We start from the raw sequence: 10002 nt of genomic DNA, 5'->3' as shown, positions 1-10002 counted from the left end.
CCACAGCTCATGAAGCTGCTCACAAAAGAGTTTCAGAACTGCTTCAGAAAGTAGAAAGAATGATGGAATAAGTGTGTATGAAGTGAGAGGGAGTATTTGGAGGTGGATTAATGACAGTGAAACATGTACTAGTAGAATATCATTAACTGTATATTTTATTCTCAATGTGTATGTGTATAATGCACATACATACACATTACACACACACACACACACACACACACACTGAGCTCATGAGGGGTGGGATGTCATCTTAAACGCTAGAGGGCCCTGGGGCTCTGCACTTGATAGCTGTTCATTAATGTTTGCTGAATGTGAGGAAACCTCTGCTGGGCCCATCCTGTTTTATATTGTTAAGCATTATTCTCAGAAGTTAATGTTTTAACCTGGTCATAAAGAAATTATAGCCATCAAGCTCTGGTCCATTTTTGGAGAGGAAGAAGCCCTTATAAAACTGCAAACAGCGGGCAGCCCGGTCCGCAGACCTGGGCCAGCTGTGGAGAGGAAGCCTCGTCACCACCATGAGCTTCTCCGGCAAGTACCAGCTGCAGAGCCAGGAGAACTTCGAGCCCTTCATGAAGGCAATGGGTGAGTGCTAGACAGGTCACCAAGGCCACAGTTTCAGCAGGGAAGGTCTGGCCCTACAGGCGGGGACAATTCAGGGCCACATGTTCGTGGGAAAAGAGGCTCAAGTTACATCACATTGGGAATCATTTTACTGACTTTGGTGACCGCTTGGCACGTAGGCCATTGCTCACTGCACAAGGACACCAAGAGGCAAGTGGAAAAAGTGAACTAGGGTGGGATCTGGATAGATGCCCACATCCATTGGTGCTTCATTGTGAGACCCCATTCACTGATTCGTACATATAGGCATGCATTCGTTCATTCATTCTTTTAACAAATACCAACCATATGTCAAGCACTGTGCTGAATACATAGCACTGAGATACATAATGAAGAGCCACATTCCCAAGGTCAGAGTTTAGACAGTTTAGACAAAGAAAAAAAGAAGTTAATGTAACAAAGTATCCCCTATGATGTAAGAGGGGTGGCTCTGTACCAGGTCCTGGGCTAAACATTCCTGTGCAATGCCCCATTTAATCCTCACCAAAACCTCTCAGTTGGTAACTATGGAAGCAGGCCCCCTTCTCAGGGCCTCGCTTTAACCCCCTGCCTCCCACAGTGCAGGGTGTGGAGGGAGGGGAAGGGGGGAGGTGGTGGTGAAGGGGAGCCTGGGAAGAGGAGCAGTGCCCACTAGGGGGCTGGGGAGGGGAGGGTGTGCCAGGCAGAGGGAGCCCTGTGAGCAGAGGGAGCAGTGAGGCAAGGAGGGTGTGGAGAGGGCGAAGAGCTCGGAAACAGCAAGGGTGGGGAAGGAGGACCTTGGGGAGTGCCTGAGAGCTCAGGTCTTAGGAGTCCAGTCAGCCTGCCTCTGTATACCCAGTTCTGACCTGTGCGGCAGGCCTGCCACCCCTGCTATCAGGATATCTCATGAGCCTCCAAAAGAGTTCAGGCCTGCCTGGCAAGCCCACTTTATACATGGTGTCCTGGTCTAATTATTAGTACCCCCTCCTGTCACTTGAGGAGTGACCCATTGTAGAAGAAAAACTCTCTGGTCCCGATGAGTGTGGAGGGTGACGTGCTAGAGGAGGAGGGAGAGTGAGACGAGAAAGAGCAAAAAACAGAGCACTCACAGGAAAAAGAAAGATTCATAAGATTGCAGTACCCAGGCCAGGCCCCCACCTTCCCTATCCTAGGACACAGCCCTTGTTGCTGACAGGTTGCCAGTGTCTGAGGCCTCTGCCTGTCCATGTCACAGTTTCTCTTTTCTGCCTGGGCCTTGCAACTCCAAACCCTGCTGTCTCTAAACCTTGGATGGTTTCCATCAGGGGTGCCCGAGGACCTCATCCAGAAAGGGAAGGACCTCAAGGGAGTGACAGAAATCGTGCAGAATGGGAAGCACTTCAAGATCACCATGACCACTGGGAGCAAAGTAGACAAGCATGAGTTCACCCTGGGTGAGGAGAGTGAGATGGAGACCATGACTGGAGAGAAAGTCAAGGTAGGAGGTGCCCCTCTTTCCATGCTCTGCTTCCAGAACTTTCCCTGGAGCCTGGCTCAAGGCTTCTGTCTTCAAGGATCCTATGGCTCATACTTCTCATCTGAGATACCCCATATCTAAGCCTATATCTTGGGAGGGAGGAGAGAACTTCTGGCAAAGCTATTCTTATTTTCCCAGTTTCTGCCTGGGGGCGATGTGACCTCCAAATCTAAGGTCTTCCATATGGAGCACATGGAGAGACCCAGGTACTTTCAGGCCTGGGCTACTTCCTCTCAAAGTCCCCTGAGCAGGGCCCAGGAATTGGGATCACTGAAAACCTTTAATACTGTCCAAATTATACTGGTCAGGGATGAGGTCATGGACTGGGCTCTGGAGCTGGTGGTAACAGGGACAGACATCTTGGAAGAGCTGCTGGCAACATCGGAATCTCCAGGCCCAGGCAGACACTCAGACCACACCTTGGGGTGGCCACTAAGCTGATGGCCTTGGCTATCTCATCTGTGCACAGGACTTCCAGACTTCCAGACTGAGTGCAGTAGGAAGGATGGCTCCTTCCCCACAAGTCTGGGGCTCCAGGGCACAATGACACCTAGGACCTGACCTATGCTCCTCCCCATGATGCACTGCACACCCCACTGCAGCCAGCACCACCCAGCAGCTGTCTTCTTGTTCCCCACATGACTCTGTGCATTGGGCTCAGCAAGCTCTCTCTTTACAGCTCACCATTGCTCTTTATTTATGCCTCTCCAGATACAATGCCAGAGACTGCGGCAAATTTCAGGACTTTCTTGGCTATGCCCATGGGAAGGGGCAGCCACTGTGGGGTCTACCACAGGCCTTTTCCAGCTGTCCATGTGGAAGGAAATGTTTAACCCTGGCAGTGTCCTCCTCTCCTGGCTGGGTTTCTTCGTTTGCTCCTCCTTGATGTCTAACGCTTGGAAAGGAGACCATACAGGAACCATGAATGTTCCCGGGAGGACCCATGCAGAGCAGAGCAAAGTGTGTGCAGGGTTCTGATTTCTGACACTGCCTCCTCCATTAGCTTGGAGAATTGAGACTTTATTGCTTTTATTTCAGCACTTGTCCTGGGGACCACTCAGGTGTCCTGTGTGCTTTTCTAGACCACACACCATGGATTGAAGTTCTGACAAGATGTCCTGAGCTTTTCTTTTTGTCTTCTGTGCTCCTTTCATCTGTTAGAACTGAGGGTTGGGAGCACTGGGACCAGAGCGTGTCAGTTGTTGTAAGCTGACACCTGCAGAAGAGAACTGACTCATTAGTGAGGGTCTTGCTTTCCACAGACCCTTCTCACAGGTCTCTCTCTGATCTTCACAGTCATTGGTTAATATGGAAGGTGACAACAAGCTCGTGGCAACATTCAAAAATATCAAGTCTGTGACTGAACTCAATGGGGACACACTGACCAGCGTAAGTGGGCGCTCTGAGCTTGTGATTGGGAGGGGGAGGTGAAGGGTAAGAAGCAGCTGCACCCCTCACCCGTGCCTCACTTTCCTCCACTGAGCCCCTAATTCTTCACCTCTCTGTATCTTCTACTACTTCACTGAGGTTCCCTTATGTCCCAGGAAGTTTACACAACATCTCTGAGCTTCCCAACAGCAGTTTTCAAAAGGGGAGACTGAGGCAACAAACAAGCATGAAATGGCAGAGACAGGGTCAGGACTGAGTTGGGTCAGTCTCTCTGGGCTGCCATCCACAGCTGTTCCAAGGGGAAGCAACTCACGTCACAAATGGTGTAGATTTGTGCACATAGGTGTGTTCTAAAAATGTGGTGAATGTTTGCATTTTTAAAAAATATATTACAGTAGGATACATTGCTATGATCCTCCTTTGAAATCCTCACCTCCTTCAGACAGACTTCAGTGCTTGGCTATTGGCCATATCCTAACCCAATTGTGAAGAAATCTGCAGAGTTTCTTCTGAAGTTTGTCTGCCTTGTTCTTCTTTGCTCCAAAAGTTTGCTTTAGGGAGTCACAGAAGGCAGAAGGCAGCCCAAGGAGGCTGTGGTCACCAGGTTCACGTGGGAACATCTCTCAGGCAATGACAGTGTGAGCATCAACCATGAAATGCGCAGTCCATGTGCCCACTCCGGCACCTTCCCTGCAGGACAGGGGAGTAGGAGATGAGGTGTCCAGGAGGAGACCTGGCCAACATCCTCTGATAGCTCCATCTTGCCTAATCCTTCCATCTCCCTTGAGGGAGGCAGGTCTAAGATTTCAATAGTCAGGTCGACCTATCCTGGGTCATCCAGCTGACAAGTGATAGAACCAGGGCCCTAGTCTCCTCTGAGCAGCCACTCCACTGCTGCTGAAGCTAAGGGGCTCCTTTGTCACTCTGACTGTGTCACTACAGCTGTCTTGTTCTAGAGGACCAAGATGAGGAGGGAGCATCCCTCAAGGACCCCAAAGCTGATGTGCCCAGTGTTTTTGCCTGCTTCGTTCACAGCTTTAGGAGGAAAACCAGGCAGTGGCCATGATGTCCCAGGCCAGTTCCCTGGTATTCCGTGCACACGTGTCCTTGGTGCTCAGCATGGTTTTGACACATAGAGGGTGCTCAATGAAGCTTTGAGAAATTGGACTGAACTGGGCGAGTTTGGGTGATCTCGCTGCCACAACCATTCGTGTAGAAAAGCAGTCAGCAAATGGCAGCACAACTCTGCACAGAAGAAAGCGAAATGATAGAGACTTGGCATAGGATTTCAGAAGAGATTTCTAGCTCTTACTCTGATCCTATAGAAAACGGCGGAATCTTGGAGTTATTTCACGTGTTATCATATTTGCAGCTATTTTGGGAGCCTTAATTATTTATTTTTAAGTAGTAAATGTTCACCAGGTGAAGATTTAATGATTTATTTTCTGGCTTTCAGATCATGACACTGGGTGACATTGTCTTCAAGAGAATCAGCAAGAGAATTTAGATGAGTCTGCATTTCATAATTCTTTTATTGTGTAAAATTAATGCAATAAAGTGAACTTTACATAAAAATTTTTTGTGATGAATTCTTGCTGACGATGCTGTTGGTATCAGTGACCTCTGATCATGTATGTTTCATAGACTGTGGTAACTGTCATGTTCTCCTCTACCACATCAGATCTGAGTGTGATTTCTCGCTGATTACAGAACCCATGCTGCCCATCCATGGAAGGAAGGCCAGGTGTGGCTGGGTCTGTAGCATTTCTGGGCTGCCTCTCCTGGGCAGCTGCAGGGATCAGGAGCTGGACCAAGGCGCTGTCCTGCGCTGTGCGCTGGGCTTGGCTGTGGGTCCCCACAGGGACAGGGGCCAGAAATTCTGGGCAGACAAGGGAGGGCTGTGCTCATGATCACAACCACAGTGGCCACTCCCCGGTGAACAGGTGCGAAGGGGCAGGCACTGACCCAGCAAAGGAACAACTCTGCTACAGGAGGGCTGAGTGAGGGATCGAGCGAGGGCAGCCAGATTTGGACAGAAACAGCTTGGATGGAAGCTCCCTTCACCCTAAGGGCAGAGGCAGATTTAGGAGCAGGCGAGGAAGTCCCTGAACACTATGCTCTGACATAATGTCAGGTGTTGAATTGTACCCTTCAATAATGCAAACATTGAAGCCTTAATCCCTAGTAGCTCTGAATGTGATCTTATTCAGATAATAAGGTCATATTCCAGGTGTAATCCGTTAAGTTAAAAGGGGGTCCCACTGGAGCAGGGTGGGCCCCTAATTCAGTATGGCTAGTATCCTTACAGAAAGGGGAAATTTGGACACAGAGACCTCCACATGGTGAGTGTCCATGTAAAGCCTGGAGTTAGGCTGCCACAGACCCAGCAATTACTCAAAACAAGGACAGAGGCTGGGAAAGATTCTTCTCCAGTTCCGTCAGAGAAAGATCAGCCCTGCTCACACCTTGACCCGGGCTTCCAGCCTCCAGAATTGTGAAATAAAACATTTTTGTTGTTTGGGCCACACAGTCTGTGGGACAGGCAGCCCTGAAATCTAGTTCTGTACCCTGAGCCTTTGTTCAGAGTCCTGCCAGGCTCTGCCGTTCCACTCACATAAGGTCTTTCAGTGCCCAGAACTGTACTGGCCCACAGTCATCCTCAGTAGAGGGCTGGATCCTTCACGTTGGGGTGGAAACTGAAAACCTCATTACTTGTAGCTTGGGTTGCTCTGTGGGACGCCCCCCTGCCCCCTCTCCATCTCCTGCAAACCCACTCCCCTCCCAGTGGAGTCATCTTCCACACACCTTTCCTGATGCTCCCCAGTTTGTTATCTACACTTAAGAGTCAGACTGCTCATCCTCTCATCCACACATCCACAGCAGGGTCCAGGAACATTTTTCTGTAAGTCTCCACAGAGAAAATATTCCCAGCTTTCTGGACCATTTGGACTCTGTCCCAGCACTCAGTTCTGCCACTGTAGCACAGAGCAGTCACAGCGTACAAATGGGTGTGGTTGTGTTCCAATAAAGTTTTATGTGTGGGCATTGTTATGATTTATATCTAGATGCCTTCCGAAAGCCTTCTGTGTCATAGGTATGACCTTTGGAAAGTGACTGGATTATAGGGGTATTATTGCTGACTTGATTGATGAGGTAGGCCTGGTTAAAATGGTGAGTCATTGTGGGCATGATCCAGAAGGTTTTATCCCCCTTCTCAGTAGCAAACCAAGAGCAGCTTTTCCTTTACCACACTCCTCTGCCATGCTGTCTTGCCTTAAACCAGCTGACTATGGACTGAAACTTTTACAGACTGTGAACCAAAATAAACCTCTCCTTCCTTAAATTGCAGGTATCAGGTTTTGTGTCTCAGTGATGAACAAAGTGACTATGACAGACACTAAACTTTTTTTCATAAAATGTTTACCTGTCATAAGATATTACCCTTTTTTGATTTTGTTAATTATTGAAATGTGTGGCAACCATTCGTAGCTGATATATTACAAACAATGGGAGTGGTCAGGTTCAGCTTACAAGTCCTAGGATGCCAACCCCTGCAGTCATAGCCTGTTCTGCTTTACTTTCTAGGAAGACTATACAGCCTTCTGGGTCTCCTTGCCATGTGAGTGCCACCTTCTAAGAACTCTTCTAAATTAGCTGAGCATAAACAACTCTTTCCTTCTCTCTTTAAGTTCACTTATGCCAGTTCTTGGGAGTAGAGTTCCTCCTAGCTTGTATATAGTTTTCTCCATATATTTGTTTTCCATCTCCCACCTAGAGTGGAATTCTGGGAGGAAAAGAGAACAATTACTTGGGGAACTAATGTAGACTGAAGGAAGGGCTGAGAGCCAGGGCAAAAATCAATAGCACACAACAATATGCCATTCATAAAAACAGTTCCAGATGAACTGAAGAGATAATTAAATACAAAATGTTAGATATAACAGTACAGTAGGTAAGTAACTTCAAATATAGAAGAATTTCTTATATAAGTTGAAAAGTCCATGAAGAAAGATTAATAAGTTTGAATACCTCAAAAAGTTTTATATGAGGGCCAGGGATTTAGCTCAGTGGTTCTGTCTCCTGCCTTGCAAGCACAAGGTCCCAAGTTCGATCCCTGGTACCAAAAAAAAAAAAAGTTTTATATGAAAAATATACTGTAAAGGCAGAGGGTGTAGCTGAGTGGTAGAGTGCTTGTCTGGCATATGCAAGGCCCTGGTTGTATTCCTAGCACCAAAAGAGAAATAGAAACAGAAGACATTGTAAATAAACTTTGGTTTTTTTTAAAGGCATGAATATGGGAGAAAATATTTGTGGCTTGTATAACCCAGGTTAATAGAATATAAACATCGTCCCTACGTCAATAAGAACACCAAGAATTCATTGAAAGACGGGTTAAGGGCATTGTTAGGCAACTCACAATATGGAGTATGTTTATTTACATAGTAATAAAAATGAGATCAGTAACACAGGATATCTGAAGTAGAAATCCACTAGTAAACAGCAAAATGTTGGTCACATCCAACATTTGTAAGGACATGGTGAATGGCTCCATCTTCAGTGGTGGAGATGTACACTGGTGAGGCTAGATGGATGCAGCGCCACCTGCCTGCTTCCCCTAATATTTTCTATGTGAAGTCCCTAACATCTAGCAAAGTTGCCATTGTACATCTCCCTAGAGAAATGTTTGTGTGCATGCACAAAGAGGAATGTAAATGACTTAGTAACCTGCAACTGGAAACAAATGATCATTGGTAAAAATTTGGTACAGCCATGCTCTGAAGTAATCTGCAATAAATTAAATGAACACAGCAAGTAGATCTAAAAGTCCTGACATAGAAATATCTCTAAGGTAAACCAAACCACTAAAAAAACCCAAACAATACAATATCTTTGGTTGTGGTTTCTGTGGGGATCCCATAAAATGATGCAAGCAAATGCCATCCAGATAAAACTTGTCACTGTTGACATCCTCAGATTTCTCAGAGAATGCCAGTTGGCTGTGATATTCAGAGCTTTGACAAAAACTCTGTTACATCCAGAGAAATTAACCCTTGAGCACAGAGGCAGAGGAACACAGAGGAGAAGAGGTTTGCTTTGTCCACTGAGCTAATAAATGGTGGAACTGAGGCTCTCTGACTTTCAAGCTGCAGGAGGAGCAAATAGAACAAAGTCTTTTTAGCAAAGCCTCCAGGGATCTGATCAGATTCCCAGACTCCTCCTAACCAAGGTTCTTCCCCTGGGAACAACCCTGGGGAGGGAGTGTTGTATGTTTTGCCTGTTAGGGAGAATTCTTTTCAGATGTTGCATTTGGATTTTGTGCAGGTGCCCAGAGAACTTTGAAGGAAGCCTGCTTTACATAAATTAAATAAACAGCTGTGGGTGAGATCAGCTATTTTTAATTTGATCCTTCTCCCTTCTGTCCGCCTGCCATGTGGGCATCTCACAAACAGGGAGCACTCTTTCCAGTGAGCATGTAATGGAGGGTTCTGGTGTTTAACTCACAAAGAAGCAGTCATTTCATGAAGAAGAAGAAGAAGAAGGAGAAGGAGAAGAAGGAGAAGGAGAAGGAGAAGAAGAGATAGGGGTCTGGGGTGGAGGAGGGAGTCTACCTTGGTTCATATTTGATCTTCAGAGCCCTTTCTTTAATACATGTTGATCATCCCATGGTTGTCTGGTATTTCTTATCAGAAAAACTTCAGGGGAGATCTGAAAGCATACAGGAATATTTGCTCTCCAAGAAGTGTGTTGAAAGCGGGGCTTGGAAAGAGAGGAGGGAGAGAAGGGACTGTGTCTCTACCATGAATTTACTTTTACTCTGGTGATGAGCTTGGATTTGATCCAGGAGACCATGAGTAAATCAGTGAGGGTGGGTTGTCATATTTAAATAGGAAGTGTCCCCAAAGAGTCATGTATTGAGGGCTTGATCCATAGTGCAGGAATGTTAAGAAACAGGGTCCACAGAGGCATCTGGATTAATGAAAGTGCTGACCTCATCAATGGGTTTGTCCATTGATGACTTCATAGCTGAATGGGCTATTAAGAGGTGGGGCCCATGTGGAGGAAGTAGGTCAGTGGAAGCAGTCTTTGAAGGATATGCTTTGAAGGATATCCTCGGCCCTTTCCTTCCTAGCTCTTCCCCTGTTCTCTCCTTCCCAGAAGCCATGGTTAGAGCAGATTTCCCCTGCCATGCCCTTTATCCTTGCTATTTCAGCCTTGGAGCCAGCCAATCACAGTCTGAAACCTCTGAAACCATGAACCAAAATAAGTGTTTCCTACTTGAAGTTGATTTATGTCAGGTATTTTGTCACAGTGATGCAAAGCTGACCAATACATGGATGAAATAATCAGCCCAAAGTCTCACAGCTAATATTAGGAAAGCAGAGACAAAGGCAAACTGAATGGCTATCTTAGTGTCCATGGTCTTAAGAACTACACTAAAACATCTTGCTAAAATTACACAATCTAGGACTCCACCTCTGCGGTTGTAGTTCAGCCTTGAGGTCGCCTGGGGC

At 46.7% G+C, this 10002-nt stretch overlaps 1 protein-coding gene across 1 annotated transcript; it reads left to right on the top strand.

Annotated features, from left to right (window-relative positions):
• The first annotated feature begins 389 nt into the window (after nucleotides 1-389).
• Nucleotides 390-5065, top strand: LOC101717958 (fatty acid-binding protein, liver). Its single transcript, XM_087204263.1, has 4 exons — nucleotides 390-588; nucleotides 1890-2062; nucleotides 3398-3490; nucleotides 4947-5065. The coding sequence occupies exons 1-4, from the start codon at nucleotides 522-524 to the stop codon at nucleotides 4995-4997; spliced, it is 384 nt and encodes a 127-aa protein (XP_087060389.1). The 5' UTR covers nucleotides 390-521; the 3' UTR covers nucleotides 4998-5065.
• The last annotated feature ends 4937 nt before the right edge of the window (nucleotides 5066-10002 follow it).

Source organism: Heterocephalus glaber, unplaced genomic scaffold (genome assembly GCF_053883595.1).
Source record: "Heterocephalus glaber isolate CG9 unplaced genomic scaffold, H.glaber_assembly_v1.0 deba00000470, whole genome shotgun sequence".
NCBI lineage: Eukaryota > Metazoa > Chordata > Mammalia > Rodentia > Bathyergidae > Heterocephalus > Heterocephalus glaber.
The sequence above is the reverse complement of the archived record's forward strand: the minus strand, read 5'-3'. Positions and strand labels throughout refer to the sequence as shown.